This window comes from Anthonomus grandis, chromosome 4 (genome assembly GCF_022605725.1).
Source record: "Anthonomus grandis grandis chromosome 4, icAntGran1.3, whole genome shotgun sequence".
NCBI lineage: Eukaryota > Metazoa > Arthropoda > Insecta > Coleoptera > Curculionidae > Anthonomus > Anthonomus grandis.
This window is the reverse complement of record NC_065549.1, coordinates 12,876,810-12,893,699: the sequence shown is the minus strand read 5'-3', so window position 1 is coordinate 12,893,699 and position 16,890 is coordinate 12,876,810. Positions and strand designations below refer to the sequence as shown.

The 16,890-nt window shown below is 36.5% G+C and overlaps 1 protein-coding gene across 1 annotated transcript; it reads left to right on the top strand.

The window, feature by feature from the left end:
• The first annotated feature begins 1,279 nt into the window (after positions 1 to 1,279).
• Positions 1,280 to 1,630, top strand: LOC126735234 (uncharacterized). Its single transcript, XM_050439184.1, has one exon. It carries the CDS (start codon positions 1,280 to 1,282, stop codon positions 1,628 to 1,630), a length of 351 nt encoding a protein of 116 aa, XP_050295141.1.
• Positions 1,631 to 16,890: the final 15,260 nt, after the last annotated feature.

Genomic DNA, 16,890 nt, shown 5'->3' with positions numbered 1-16,890 from the left:
GTCATTCAAGTGGGTACTCGTTTAAAAGGAAATTCAAAGGGCTTTCAAAATATACAACTGTCAATGTCACTTTGTTTTCAGTGAAGTCGTCAGAGGGCGTTGTTTAACAGAGACTGGGTTTTTAGAGATTTTCTCTAAAAAATTAAATCCATTGATATGATTTTTTCACTGCGGTTTCGAAGACTTAAAACATACTAACAAACCAGTGAAAACCGCGTTTTGATATCTCCATTTGTTTTCGAGTAATTTTAAAATAACCTATTTTTCAAATTTTAATATAATTAACATACTTTTAATTACTCTATGGTTGACTGAGAGGCCCCAAGGCCTGCTGGTATACGCAATACGAGATTTGCCGAGTAGCGCCTACTTAAAATTCGGCTACTGTTTCAACTTACCCCGAGTTGCAACGCACCCCGGTCTCCCCTACATTGTTTATTTAATTCCACAATATATGTGTTATTAAATTGCGTTGTTTTATTTAAAGGCTGCCATCGTTCTAAACAACTATAATTTGAAACAGGTCTGATTTTATTTAAAATGAATAAAAAATAATTGGTATGCTTAGCCGAGATTTGAATTATCGCGGGATTACTATCTGCGCCATCTACGTTCAACTTTTACAAAGAGAGGCAAAGAGAGGAAAATAACCGGATGTTTTATTCGCACACAGTTAAATGTCTCTTTAGTTGTCTCTGATATTATACTTTAATTATTTCTAATTTTAATTAAAAAGCAATTTTTAATTTTTATTATGAGGTTATTACAATGTTTGCTTGATTTCCGACTTCTCGATAAAATATTAATATACCTAATAATAATTTTTTATTTTGTTTTTTTATATTATATAGATATTTTTTATTTTGTTACCGGCTCATAAATACATTTTACATTTCTTGTTCAAATTTTAAGACGTTTTTATACGTTTCGTATTTTTAAAACACATTTTGTATCCATAGGTTTTTATAGACATTACTCGTATGTCCCAGACTCTTGAAATAATTTTTTATTTTATATATTTAGAGTTTTTTTATATATTTTTATATACTTTGTTAAGTCGAAAAGGAAAAATAATTATCTTATTGTGATTGTAGATGCATTTACAAAATTCGTTTTTATGAAAGCCGTCCAGTCAACGAAGACTCGGTTATAAATGTCTTGCAAAGTGTTATGGAAAATTTTGGTGTTCCGCGACGCATTATCTCCGATAGAGGAAGTTGTTTTACGAGCAAACAATTTCGGGAGTATTGCGTTGGTTTGGATGTTAAACATGTCTTGAATGCTACTGCTACGCCGCGAGCAAATGGACGAAGAGGATAGATGGGATGAAGTCATATCAAAGGTTCGGTGGGGTCTGAATTCAGCGAAGAATTCTACTACAGGAAAATCGCCCTATGAACTATTTTTTGGATATGCTCCTAGAGGAGTGGCAGACGCAGTACTAGCCAACGAAGTCGTGCTAGATTCTAGTAGCGAAAGAAACCGGCTAGAAATACGAAATGCTGCTAAAGAAAAGATTGACCAAAATCAACGCGAACGCAAAGCTAGATTTGATAAGCAACGATGCTTAGGTCAAAAGTTTACAGTAGGAAGCCAAGTACTAGTTCGAACTTTTCTTTTAAGAAAATAATCTTTTAATCGAAAGTTTCTTTTAAGAAAATAGTTCTGAAAAGAATAAAATATTTACACAACTTCAAGTTTTGTGCTTGTTTTTAAGTACAAACATCAACGTTGATAATTTCTCATACATTTCTAATTTGTAGAGTAATTTTTCATTTTACAACAGGAACTCTTTATTCTATGGAATTGAAAGCCATTTTTATATGTTCTGAGCTATTTAGATATATTTTGTATCCCTAGGCTCTTCATAGTATGGGATATTTCTTGCATTCTTTAACAAAGTTTACATTTTATTTATTTCCTCCAAATAGGCAAAATCATATTTTATAATATTCCAGCTATTTATAAAATCATTTTATGTCATGGTTGTTAACACATCTTTCCGGTTATTCTAAAAAATATTAATTTCCAGACATTTGGCATAATTTTATAACTAGGAACAAAATACTTATAAATAACTTAAAAATTAATTGAAATTTATTTTCTCTTAATAAAAATCGCGAATTTATTTTTTTGAGGATACTCAAAAAAAGCGAGAAGCAGCTCCTTTTTAATTGACAAAAAAAAACAAAAGATAATGATAGAAATAAAAATGTATACTTTAAAAAGACGATGTCAAATATACGTAAGAGAAACGATTTAATTAATTCAAAATGTCATTTGAACGTCTCTCTTATGCTAATAATGTCTAATAATCCTTTCATTTATTAAAAAAACTACTTTCGGTTCCGACACTGGATTTAAAAACCAGAAAATAGTGACTCAAGATTCTGAGTATTCAATCGTAGTTCGCGATCTAAAAATAGACGTCTTTCCCATAAAATCCAAGGCCGGATATCGAGAGTTCAATACTCAATAAACGGTTTGAGCTTTCTAGTAGTTTATTTATGTGTTCATTAAAATCAGGGTTTATTAAAGACCACATCTAACATGCAATCGACATTTTTGAGGGACTCTTTTTATGTCGCGGCGGATTTAATGTCGCTCGTTAACATTCCTTGCGTGCGAGCATCCTTTTTTTTGCATCACTGTGTTGTACAACATAAATCATAAGTAATTTAAGTACGCTTATTTTATTGATTGCCGCGTTAATTCTTGACGATTATTATCTTTTTATTTGCATATTGTAAATTGTTTCTTTGTTTGCTAATAGGCGAAGCTTACGGATTATATAAAAACAAAATTCACTTCAAGGATAAGCAACATTAAATTTCTTAAATGAATCCTATAATAGGCAATGAATAGTAAGTTAATCAGAAGTGCAAAGATTCGCTAATGAACGACGTTTTCTAATTTAATTATATGCGAAGTGTATTATTGGTGTGATTATACGTAAGCAATGTTCTTAGTAAACAACGTTTTCCAAACTCTATTTAAATAATAGCTTAAATAATAGTTGGCATATAGATAAAGTTTATGCGAATGCGATTTTTGCTAAGGAAATTGTCTTATGTGGAATTTATGCAAATATTTACTTTGATTTGATTGACAAGTCTTTATCAGTTAATTATTTCATTAACAAAGAGTAACAGTTCACTAAATATCAAGATCGACATTTGCTAATATATCATGGTTATCAAGTAACACTCAAGCATCATTTGTAATTAGGCAACGTTTGCCAATTTATGAATGAACAATATTTGTTAAAAGTCACTGGTTATCAAGTTAAATGTAATCGATATTTGCTCATATAGAAAACGTTTAGTTCCCCGTCAAATATATTCCAAGGGTCGCTTCTAATGTGATATTTATTTTACCTTTATTTATGACTGATGCAATATTTCTAAAAATAACTTACTTTAAAAAAAATGATTCAAGATTCAATATAAGTTTATTAATGATAACGTTTACTAAGCTCTACGTAAGCAATATTTTTAGTAAACAACGTTTTTCAATTTATTAAAAAAGTCTTAGGTAGTTGGCAAAGTTTGCTAAATTTAGCAGATTGAACGTCAAAGGCAAGCACAAAACGGATAAAGGTTATGCGCAAGCAAATTTTGATAATAAAAGTGTCTTGAATAGAAGTAATACAAATATTTACCTTGACTTGGTGTTTCCAATTGATTGATATGTTTCAGTTATAAGCTTAGTATTTTAATTCGAAAATGCAACAGTTTATTAAATATCATGACCAACGATCCTTAAATATTATGTTACTTATTTATTAGGCAAAGCATCTAGCATCATTTATTAGGCAAAGTATATCAATTTATCAAGGAGCAAAATTTGCCGAAAACTATCTATTTTCCAAAAGTTTGCTAATTTATGGACAAATAACGTTTGCTGAAGTTTGTTGTTTACCAAGACAAACGTAATCAATATTTGGTACTATAGACAACGTTTATTTAAACGTACTACATCAATTTTATAAAAGGCCTCGCATGCAAAATTTAATAAAATGTTTTTAAAAATATGCAATGTTTTATAGATTTATTATTAATAATGTTTACTAAGTTATACGAAAGGAATGTTTTTATTGAACAACATTTTCCAAATTTTTAACAAACGCCTTCAGATAGGTAAAGTGTGCTAAATTCAGCAGATGGATATTCAAATGTAAGTATAAAATATGCGACGTTAGCTTAGACATAAACTCAAGCATGTGGCAAATGGCATTTTTGCAAATGGCATTTTTGATGCCCATTTTTGTCCTCAAAAACGAGGTCAAAAAGTGACAATTTCCGAATTTTCAAAGTGCTCTCATTCCCTTATTTCTGATCGAATCCTGTTATAACCCGGTATTTTCGTGATCTACTTGATGAAAACAATCCGCTGGTATAGTTACTTTGAATTCGGAAAAAAAATCTAAAAAAATCCAAACGGGGGGTATACCCGAAAAATTTTAAAACACAAATTTTGAAGGCCGATATCTCGGCTTCTATGGGAGCCATCGGAAAAATTCTAACAGTTTTGTCTTAGTTTCGTCATTTTGAATTCAACGAGACTATCCGCAAAGTCGTAGCTTCTATAATAGCCGAGATATGGCATTTTTGATGCCCATTTTTGGCCTCAAAAACGAGGTCGAAAAAATACTCGATTTCTTAGTTCTGCTCGGATTCCCTTATAACCCGGTATTTTCGTCATCTACTTGATGAGAACAATCCGCTGATATAGTTAGTTTGAATTCGAAAAAAAAAAATTTTCTGAAAAAAATCCAAACGAGTATACCCGAAAACTGAAAAAAACCAAATTTTGAAGGCTTATATCTCGGCTTTTATAAGAGTTATCGGGAAAATTCCAACGGTTTTGTCTTAGCTTTGTCGTTCTGAATCCAACGAGACCATCTGCAAGATCGTAGCTTTCACGATAGCCGAGATATGGCATTTTTGATGCCCATTTTAGGCCTCAAAAACGGACGTCGAAAACGACTTTTTCAGGATTTTCAAAGTGCTCTCATTCCCTTAGTTCTGCTCGGATCCTGTTATAACCCGGTGTTTTCGTAATCTAGGTGATCAGAATAAGACGCTGGTATACTTAGTTTGATTTAGAAAAAAATCAATTTTTGGTGAAAAAATTCGAAAGGGGGGGGGTATACCCGAAAAATGAAAAAACCCAAATTTTGAAGTTCGATATCTCGGCTTCTATGAGAGCTATCAGGAAAATTCCAACGGTTTTGTCTTAGTTTCGTCATTCTGAATCCAACGAGACTATCCGCAAGATCGTAGCTTTTACGACAGCCGAGATATGGCATTTTTGATGCCCATTTTTGGCCTCAAAAACGGACGTCGAAATCGACTTTTTCAGGATATTCAAAGTGCTCTCATTCCCTTAGTTCTGCTCGGATCCTGTTATAACCCGGTGTTTTCGTAATCTAGGTGATCAGAATAAAACGCTGGTATACTTAGTTTAATTTCGAAAAAATCAATTTTTGGTGAAAAAATTCGCAACGGGGGGGTATACCCGAAAAATGAAAAAACCCAAAGTTTGAAGGTCGATATCTCGGCTTCTATGGGAGCTATCGAAAAAATTCCAACGGTCTTGTCTTAGTTTTGTCATTCTGAATCCAACGAAACCATTAGCAAGATCGTAGCTTCTACGATAGCCGAGATATGACATTTTTGGCCTCAAAAACGGACGTCGAAAACGACTTTTTCAGGATTTTCAAAGTGCTCTCATTCCCTTAGTTCTTCTTGGATCCTGTTATAACCCGGTGTTTTCGTAATCTAGGTGATCAGAAAAAGACGCTGGTATACTTAGTTTGATTTCGAAGAAATCAATTTTTGGTGAAAAAATTCGATACGGGGGGGAATACCCGAAAAATGAAAATACCCAAAGTTTGAAGGTCGATATCTCGGCTTCTATGGGAGCTATCGAAAAAATTCCAACGGTTTTGTCTTAGTTTTGTCATTCTGAATCCAACGAAACCATTCGCAAGGTCGTAGCTTTTACGATAGCCGAGATATGGCATTTTTGATGCCCATTTTTGGCCTCAAAAACGGACGTCAAAAACGACTTTTTCAGGATTTTCAAAGTGCTCTCATTCCCTTAGTTCTTCTTGGATCCTGTTATAACCCGGTGTTTTCGTAATCTAGGTGATCAGAATAAGACGCTGGTATACTTAGTTTGATTTCGAAAAAAATAAATTTTTGGTGAAAAAATTCCATACCCATTTTTGGCCTCAAAAACGGACGTTGAAAACGACTTTTTCAGGATTTTTAAAGTGCTCTCATTCCCTTAGTTCTACTCGGATCCTGTTATAACCCGGTGTTTTCGTAATCTAGGTGATCAGAATAAGACGCTGGTATACTTAGTTTAATTTCGAAAAAATCAATTTTTGGTGAAAAAATTCGATACGGGGGGGTATACCCGAAAAATGAAAAAACCCAAAGTTTGAAGGTCGATATTTCGGCTTCTATGGGAGCTATCGAAAAAATTCCAACGGTTTTGTCTTAGTTTTGTCATTCTGAATCCAACGAAACCATTCGCAAGGTCGTAGCTTTTACGTTAACCGAGATATTACATTTTTGATGCCCATTTTTGGCCTCAAAAACGGACGTTGAAAACGACTTTTTCAGGATTTTTTAAGTGCTCTCATTCCCTTAGTTCTGCTCGGATCCTGTTATAACCCGGTGTTTTCGTAATCTAGGTGATCAAAAAAAGACGCTGGTATGCTTAGTTTGATTTCGAAAAAAATCAATTTTTGGTGAAAAAATTCCATACGGGGGGGTATACCCGAAAATTCAAAAAACCCAAACTTTGAAGTTCGATATCTCGGCTTCTATGAGAGCCATCGGGAAAATTCCAACGGTTTTGTCTTAGTTTCGTCATTCTGAATCCAACGAGACCATCCGCAAGATCGTACCTTCTACGATAGCCGAGATATGGCATTTTTGATGCCCATTTTTGGCATCAAAAACGGACGTCAATCGTAATCTAATTCAGACGTAATCTAGGTGATCAGAATAAGACGCTGGTATACTTAGTTTGATTTCGAAAAAAATCAATTTTTGGTGAAAAAATTCCATACCCATTTTTGGCCTCAAAAACGGACGTTGAAAACGACTTTTTCAGGATTTTCAAAGTGCTCTCATTCCCTTAGTTCTACTCGGATCCTGTTATAACCCGGTGTTTTCGTAATCTAGGTGATCAGAATAAGACGCTGGTATACTTAGTTTGATTTCGAAGAAATCAATTTTTGATGAAAAAATTCGATACGGGGGGGTATACCCGAAAAATGAAAAAACTCAAAGTTTGAAGGTCGATATCTCGGCTTCTATGGGAGCTATCGAAAAAATTCCAACGGTTTTGTCTTAGTTTTGTCATTCTGAATCCAACGAAACCATTCGCAAGGTCGTAGCTTTTACGATAGCCGAGATATGGCATTTTTGATGCCCATTTTTGGCCTCAAAAACGGACGTCGAAAACGACTTTTTCAGGATTTTCAAAGTTCTCTCATTCCCTTAGTTCTTCTTGGATCCTGTTATAACCCGGTGTTTTCGTAATCTAGGTGATCAGAATAAAACGCTGGTATACTTAGTTTAATTTCGAAAAAATCAATTTTTGGTGAAAAAATTCGATACGGGGGGGTATACCCGAAAAATGAAAAAACCCAAAGTTTGAAGGTCGATATCTCGGCTTCTATGGGAGCTATCGAAAAAATTCCAACGGTTTTGTCTTAGTTTTGTCATTCTGAATCCAACGAAACCATTCGCAAGGTCGTAGCTTTGACGATAGCCGAGATATTACATTTTTGATGCCCATTTTTGGCCTCAAAAACGGACGTCGAAAACGACTTTTTCAGGATTTTCAAAGTGCTCTCATTCCCTTAGTTCTACTCGGATCCTGTTATAACCCGGTGTTTTCGTAATCTAGGTGATCAGAATAAGACGCTGGTATACTTAGTTTGATTTCGAAAAAAATCAATTTTTGCTGAAAAAATTCCATACGGGGGGGTATACCCGAAAATTCAAAAAATCCAAACTTTGAAGTTCGATATCTCGGCTTCTATGAGAGCCATCGGGAAATTCCAAAGGTTTTGTCTTAGTTTCGTCATTCTGAATCCAACGAGACCATCCGCAAGATCGTAGCTTCTACGATAGCCGAGATATGGTATTTTTGATGCCCATTTTTGGCCTCAAAAACGGACGTCGAAAACGACTTTTTCAGGATTTTCAAAGTGCTCTCATTCCCTTAGTTCTTCTTGGATCCTGTTATAACCCGGTGTTTTCGTAATCTAGGTGATCAGACTAAGACGCTGGTATACTTAGTTTGATTTCGAAGAAATCAATTTTTGGTGAAAAAATTCGAAACGGGGGGGTATACCCGAAAAATGAAAAAACTCAAAGTTTGAAGGTCGATATCTCGGCTTCTATGGGAGCTATCGAAAAAATTCCAACGGTTTTGTCTTAGTTTTGTCATTCCGAATCCAACTAAACCATTCGCAAGGTCGTAGCTTTTACGATAGCCGAGATATGGCATTTTTGATGCCCATTTTTGGCCTCAAAAACGGACGTCGAAAACGACTTTTTCAGGATTTTCAAAGTGCTCTCATTCCCTTAGTTCTACTCGGATCCTGTTATAACCCGGTGTTTTCGTAATCGAGGTGATCAGAATAAGACGCTGGTATACTTAGTTTGATTTCGAAAAAAATCAATTTTTGGTGAAAAAATTCCATGCCCATTTTTGGCCTCAAAAACGAACGTCGAAAACGACTTTTTCAGGATTTTCAAAGTGCTCTCATTCCCTTAGTTCTACTCGGATCCTGTTATAACCCGGTGTTTTCGTAATCGAGGTGATCAGAATAAGACGCTGGTATACCTAGTTTAATTTCGAAAAAATCAATTTTTGGTGAAAAAATTCGATACGGGGGGGTATACCCGAAAAATGAAAAAACCCAAAGTTTGAAGGTCGATATCTCGGCTTCTATGGGAGCTATCGAAAAAATTCCAACGGTTTTGTCTTAGTTTTGTCATTCTGAATCCAACGAAACCATTCGCAAGGTCGTAGCTTTTTCGATAGCCGAGATATTACATTTTTGATGCCCATTTTTGGCCTCAAAAACGGACGTCGAAAACGACTTTTTCAGGATTTTCAAAGTGCTCTAATTTCCTTAGTTCTTCTTGGATCCTGTTATTACCCGGTGTTTTCGTAATCTAGGTGATCAGAATAAGACGCTGGTATACTTAGTTTAATTTCGAAAAAATCAATTTTTGGTGAAAAAATTCGATACGGGGGGGTATACCCGAAAAATGAAAAAACCCTAAGTTTGAAGGTCGATATCTCGGCTTCTATGGGAGCTATCGAAAAAATTCCAACGGTTTTGTCTTAGTTTTGTCATTCTGAATCCAACGAAACCATTCGCAAGGTCGTAGCTTTTACGATAGCCGAGACATTACATTTTTGATGCCCATTTTTGGCCTCAAAAACGGACGTCGAAAACGACTTTTTCAGGATTTTCAAAGTGCTCTCATTCCCTTAGTTCTTCTTGGATCCTGTTATAACCCGGTGTTTTCGTAATCTAGGTGATCAGAATAAGACGCTGGTATACTTAGTTTAATTTCGAAAAAAATCAATTTTTGGTGAAAAAATTCCATACCCATTTTTGGCCTCAAAAACGGACGTTGAAAACGACTTTTTCAGGATTTTTAAAGTGCACTCATTCCCTTAGTTCTGCTCGGATCCTGTTATAACCCGGTGTTTTCGTAATCGAGGTGATCAGAATAAGACGCTGGTATACTTAGTTTAATTTCGAAAAAATCAATTTTTGGTGAAAAAATTCGATACGGGGGGGTATACCCGAAAAATGAAAAAACCCAAAGTTTGAAGGTTCTCGGCTTCTATGGGAGCTATCGAAAAAATTCCAACGGTTTTGTCTTAGTTTTGTCATTCTGAATCCAACGAAACCATTCGCAAGGTCGTAGCTTTTACGATAGCCGAGATATTATATTTTTGATGCCCATTTTTGGCCTCAAAAACGGACGTCGAAAACGACTTTTTCAGGATTTTCAAAGTGCTCTCATTCCCTTAGTTCTGCTCGGATCCTGTTATAACCCGGTGTTTTCGTAATCTAGGTGATCAGAATAAGACGCTGGTATACTTAGTTTGATTTAGAAAAAAATCAATTTTTGGTGAAAAAATTCGATAGGGGGGGGTATACCCGAAAAATGAAAAAACCCAAATTTTGAAGTTCGATATCTCGGCTTCTATGAGAGCTATCAGGAAAATTCCAACGGTTTTGTCTTAGTTTCGTCATTCTGAATCCAACGAGACTATCCGCAAGATCGTAGCTTTTACGACAGCCGAGATATGGCATTTTTGATGCCCATTTTTGGCCTCAAAAACGGACGTCGAAATCGACTTTTTCAGGATATTCAAAGTGCTCTCATTCCCTTAGTTCTGCTCGGATCCTGTTATAACCCGGTGTTTTCGTAATCTAGGTGATCAGAATAAGACGCTGGTATACTTAATTTGACTTCGAAAAATTCAATTTTTGGTGAAAAAATTCGATACGGGGGGGTATACCCGAAAAATGAAAAAACCCAAAGTTTGAAGGTCGATATCTCGGCTCCTATGGGAGCTATCGAAAAAATTCCAACGGTTTGTCTTAGTTTTGTCATTCTGAATCCAACGAAATCATCCGCAAGGTCGTAGCTTTTACAATAGCCGAGATATTACATTTTTGATGCCCATTTTTGGCCTCAAAAACGGACGTTGAAAACGACTTTTTCAGGATTTTCAAAGTGCTCTCATTCCCTTAGTTCTGCTCGGATCCTGTTTTAACCCGGTGTTTTCGTAATCTAAGTGATCAGAAAAAGACGCTGGTATACTTAGTTTGATTTCGAAAAAAATCAATTTTTGGTGAAAAAATTCCATACGGGGGGGTATACCCGAAAATTCAAAAAACCCAAACTTTGAAATTCGATATCTCGGCTTCTATGAGAGCCACCGGGAAAATTCCAACGGTTTTGTCTTAGTTTCGTCATTCTGAATCCAACGAGACCATCCGCAAGATCGTAGCTTCTACGATAGCCGAGATATGGCATTTTTGATGCCCATTTTTGGCATCAAAAACGGACGTCGAAAACGACTTTTTCAGGATTTTCAAAGTGCTCTCATTCCCTTAGTTCTTCTCGGATCCTGTTATAACCCGGTGTTTTCGTAATCTAGGTGATCAGAATAAAACGCTGGTATACTTAGTTTGATTTCGAAAAAAATCAATTTTTGGTGAAAAAATTCCATACGGGGGGGTATACCCGAAAAATGAAAAAACCCAAAGTTTGAAGGTGGATATCTCGGCTTCTATGGGAGCTATCGAAAAAATTCTAACGGTTTTGTCTTAGTTTTGTCATTCTGAATCCAACGAAACCATTAGCAAGATCGTAGCTTCTACGATAGCCGAGATATGACATTTTTGATGCCCATTTATGGCCTCAAAAACGGACGTCGAAAACGAATTTTTCAGGATATTCAAAGTTTTCTCATTCCCTTAGTTCTACTCGGATCCTGTTATAACCCGGTGTTTTCGTAATCTAGGTGATCAGAAAAAGACGCTGGTATACTTAGTTTGATTTCGAAGAAATCAATTTTTGGTGAAAAAATTCGATACGGGGGGGTATACCCGAAAAATCAAAAAACCCAAAGTTTGAAGGTGGATATCTCGGCTTCTATGGGAGCTATCGAAGAAATTCCAACGGTTTTGTCTTAGTTTTGTCATTCTGAATCCAACGAAACTATTCGCAAGGTCGTAGCTTTTACGATAGCCGAGATATTACATTTTTGATGCCCATTTTTGGCCTCAAAAACGGACGTCGAAAACGACTTTTTCAGGATATTCAAAGTTCTCTCATTCCCTTAGTTCTGCTCGGATCCTGTTATAACCCAGTGTTTTCGTAATCTAGGTGATCAGAATAAGACGCTGGTATACTGAGTTTAATTTCGAAAAAATCAATTTTTGGTGAAAAAATTCCATACGGGGGGGTATACCCGAAAATTCAAAAAACCCAAACTTTGAAGTTCGATATCTCGGCTTCTATGAGAGCCATCGGGAAAATTCCAACGGTTTTGTCTTAGTTTCGTCATTCTGAATCCAACGAGACCATCCCCAAGATCGTAGCTTTTACGACAGCCGAGATATGGCATTTTTGATGCCCATTTTTGGCCTCAAAAACGGACGTCGAAATCGACTTTTTCAGGATATTCAAAGTGCTCTCATTCCCTTAGTTCTGCTCGGATCCTGTTATAACCCGGTGTTTTCGTAATCTAGGTGATCAGAATAAGACGCTGGTATACTTAGTTTGACTTCGAAAAATTCAATTTTTGGTGAAAAAATTCGATACGGGGGGGTATACCCGAAAAATGAAAAAACCCAAAGTTTGAAGGTCGATATCTCGGCTCCTATGGGAGCTATCGAAAAAATTCCAACGGTTTGTCTTAGTTTTGTCATTCTGAATCCAACGAAATCATCCGCAAGGTCGTAGCTTTTACAATAGCCGAGATATTACATTTTTGATGCCCATTTTTGGCCTCAAAAACGGACGTTGAAAACGACTTTTTCAGGATTTTCAAAGTGCTCTCATTCCCTTAGTTCTGCTCGGATCCTGTTTTAACCCGGTGTTTTCGTAATCTAAGTGATCAGAAAAAGACGCTGGTATACTTAGTTTGATTTCGAAAAAAATCAATTTTTGGTGAAAAAATTCCATACGGGGGGGTATACCCGAAAATTCAAAAAACCCAAACTTTGAAATTCGATATCTCGGCTTCTATGAGAGCCACCGGGAAAATTCCAACGGTTTTGTCTTAGTTTCGTCATTCTGAATCCAACGAGACCATCCGCAAGATCGTAGCTTCTACGATAGCCGAGATATGGCATTTTTGATGCCCATTTTTGGCATCAAAAACGGACGTCGAAAACGACTTTTTCAGGATTTTCAAAGTGCTCTTATTCCCTTAGTTCTTCTCGGATCCTGTTATAACCCGGTGTTTTCGTAATCTAGGTGATCAGAATAAAACGCTGGTATACTTAGTTTGATTTCGAAAAAAATCAATTTTTGGTGAAAAAATTCCATACGGGGGGGTATACCCGAAAAATGAAAAAACCCAAAGTTTGAAGGTGGATATCTCGGCTTCTATGGGAGCTATCGAAAAAATTCTAACGGTTTTGTCTTAGTTTTGTCATTCTGAATCCAACGAAACCATTAGCAAGATCGTAGCTTCTACGATAGCCGAGATATGACATTTTTGATGCCCATTTATGGCCTCAAAAACGGACGTCGAAAACGAATTTTTCAGGATATTCAAAGTTTTCTCATTCCCTTAGTTCTACTCGGATCCTGTTATAACCCGGTGTTTTCGTAATCTAGGTGATCAAAAAAAGACGCTGGTATACTTAGTTTGATTTCGAAGAAATCAATTTTTGGTGAAAAAATTCGATACGGGGGGGTATACCCGAAAAATGAAAAAACCCAAACTTTGAAGTTCGATATCTCGGCTTCTATGAGAGCTATCGGGAAAATTCCAACGGTTTTGTCTTAGTTTCGTCATTCTGAATCCAACGAGACCATCCGCAAGATCGTTGCTTCTACGATAGCCGAGATATGACATTTTTGATGCCCATTTTTGGCCTCAAAAACGGACGTCGAAAACGACTTTTTCAGGATATTCAAAGTTCTCTCATTCCCTTAGTTCTGCTCGGATCCTGTTATAACCCAGTGTTTTCGTAATCTAGGTGATCAGAATAAGACGCTGGTATACTTAGTTTAATTTCGAAAAAATCAATTTTTGGTGAAAAAATTCGCAACGGGGGGGTATACCCGAAAAATGAAAAAACCCAAAGTTTGAAGGTCGATATCTCGGCTTCTATGGGAGCTATCGAAAAAATTCCAACGGTTTTGTCTTAGTTTTGTCATTCTGAATCCAACGAAACCATTCGCAAGGTCGTAGCTTTTACGTTAACCGAGATATTACATTTTTGATGCCCATTTTTGGCCTCAAAAACGGACGTTGAAAACGACTTTTTCAGGATTTTTAAAGTGCTCTCATTCCCTTAGTTCTGCTCGGATCCTGTTATAACCCGGTGTTTTCGTAATCTAGGTGATCAAAAAAAGACGCTGGTATGCTTAGTTTGATTTCGAAAAAAATCAATTTTTGGTGAAAAAATTCCATACGGGGGGGTATACCCGAAAAATGAAAAAACCCAAAGTTTGAAGGTCGATATCTCGGCTTCTATGGGAGCTATCGAAAAAATTCCAACGGTTTTGTCTTAGTTTCGTCATTCTGAATCCAACGAGACCATCCGCAAGATCGTACCTTCTACGATAGCCGAGATATGGCATTTTTGATGCCCATTTTTGGCATCAAAAACGGACGTCAATCGTAATCTAATTCAGACGTAATCTAGGTGATCAGAATAAGACGCTGGTATACTTAGTTTGATTTCGAAAAAAATCAATTTTTGGTGTAAAAATTCGATACGGGGGGGTATACCCGAAAAATGAAAAAACCCAAAGTTTGAAGGTCGATATCTCGGCTTCTATGGGAGCTATCGAAAAAATTCCAACGGTTTTGTCTTAGTTTTGTCATTCTGAATCCAACGAAACCATTCGCAAGGTCGTAGCTTTTACGATAGCCGAGATATTACATTTTTGATGCCCATTTTTGGCCTCAAAAACGGACGTCGAAAACGACTTTTTCAGGATTTTCAAAGTGCTCTCATTCCCTTAGTTCTTCTTGGATCCTGTTATAACCCGGTGTTTTCGTAATCTAGGTGATCAGAATAAGACGCTGGTATACTTAGTTTGATTTCGAAAAAAATCAATTTTTGGTGAAAAAATTCTATACGGGGGGGTATACCCGAAAATTCAAAAAACCCAAACTTTGAAGTTCGATATCTCGGCTTCTATGAGAGCCATCGGGAAAATTCCAACGGTTTTGTCTTAGTTTCGTCATTCTGAATCCAACGAGACCATCCCCAAGATCGTAGCTTCTACGATAGCCGAGATATGGCATTTTTGATGCCCATTTTTGGCATCAAAAACGGACGTCGAAAACGACTTTTTCAGGATTTTCAAAGTGCTCTCATTCCCTTAGTTCTTCTCGGATCCTGTTATAACCCGGTGTTTTCGTAATCTAGGTGATCAGAATAAGACGCTGGTATACTTAGTTTAATTTCGAAAAAATCAATTTTTGGTGAAAAAATTCGATACGGGGGGGTATACCCGAAAAATGAAAAAACCCAAAGTTTGAAGGTCGATATCTCGGCTTCTATGGGAGCTATCGAAAAAATTCCAACGGTTTTGTCTTAGTTTTGTCATTCTGAATCCAACGAAACCATTCGCAAGGTCGTAGCTTTTACGATAGCCGAGATATTACATTTTTGATGCCCATTTTTGGCCTCAAAAACGGACGTCGAAAACGACTTTTTCAGGATTTTCAAAGTGCTCTCATTCCCTTAGTTCTTCTTGGATCCTGTTATAACCCGGTGTTTTCGTAATCTAGGTGATCAGAATAAGACGCTGGTATACTTAGTTTGATTTCGAAAAAAATCAATTTTTGGTGAAAAAATTCCATACCCATTTTTGGCCTCAAAAACGGACGTTGAAAACGACTTTTTCAGGATTTTTAAAGTGCTCTCATTCCCTTAGTTCTGCTCGGATCCTGTTATAACCCGGTGTTTTCGTAATCGAGGTGATCAGAATAAGACGCTGGTATACTTAGTTTAATTTCGAAAAAATCAATTTTTGGTGAAAAAATTCGATACGGGGGGGTATACCCGAAAAATGAAAAAACCCAAAGTTTGAAGGTCGATATCTCGGCTTCTATGGGAGCTATCGAAAAAATTCCAACGGTTTTGTCTTAGTTTTGTCATTCTGAATCCAACGAAACTATTCGCAAGATCGTAGCTTCTACGATAGCCGAGATATGGTATTTTTGATGCCCATTTTTGGCCTCAAAAACGGACGTCGAAAACGACTTTTTCAGGATTTTCAAAGTGCTCTCATTCCCTTAGTTCTTCTTGGATCCTGTTATAACCCGGTGTTTTCGTAATCTAGGTGATCAGAATAAGACGCTGGTATACTTAGTTTGATTTCGAAAAAAATCAATTTTTGGTGAATAAATTCGATACGGGGGGGTATACCCGAAAAATGAAAAAACCCAAAGTTTGAAGGTCGATATCTCGGCTTCTATGGAAGCTATCGAAAAAATTCCAACGGTTTTGTCTTAGTTTTGTCATTCTGAATCCAACGAAACCATTCGCAAGGTCGTAGCTTTTACGATAGCCGAGATATTACATTTTTGATGCCCATTTTTGGCCTCAAAAACGGACGTCGAAAACGACTTTTTCAGGATTTTCAAAGTGCTCTCATTCCCTTAGTTCTTCTTGGATCCTGTTATAACCCGGTGTTTTCGTAATCTAGGTGATCAGAATAAGACGCTGGTATACTTAGTTTGGTTTCGAAAAAAATCAATTTTTGGTGAAAAAATTCTATACGGGGGGGTATACCCGAAAATTCAAAAAACCCAAACTTTGAAGTTCGATATCTCGGCTTCTATGGAAGCTATCGAAAAAATTCCAACGGTTTTGTCTTAGTTTCGTCATTCTGAATCCAACGAGACCATCCCCAAGATCGTAGCTTCTACGATAGCCGAGATATGGCATTTTTGATGCCCATTTTTGGCCTCAAAAACGGACGTCGAAAACGACTTTTTCAGGATTTTCAAAGTGCTCTCATTCCCTTAGTTCTACTCGGATCCTGTTATAACCCGGTGTTTTCGTAATCGAGGTGATCAGAATAAGACGCTGGTATACTTAGTTTGATTTCGAAATAAATCAAT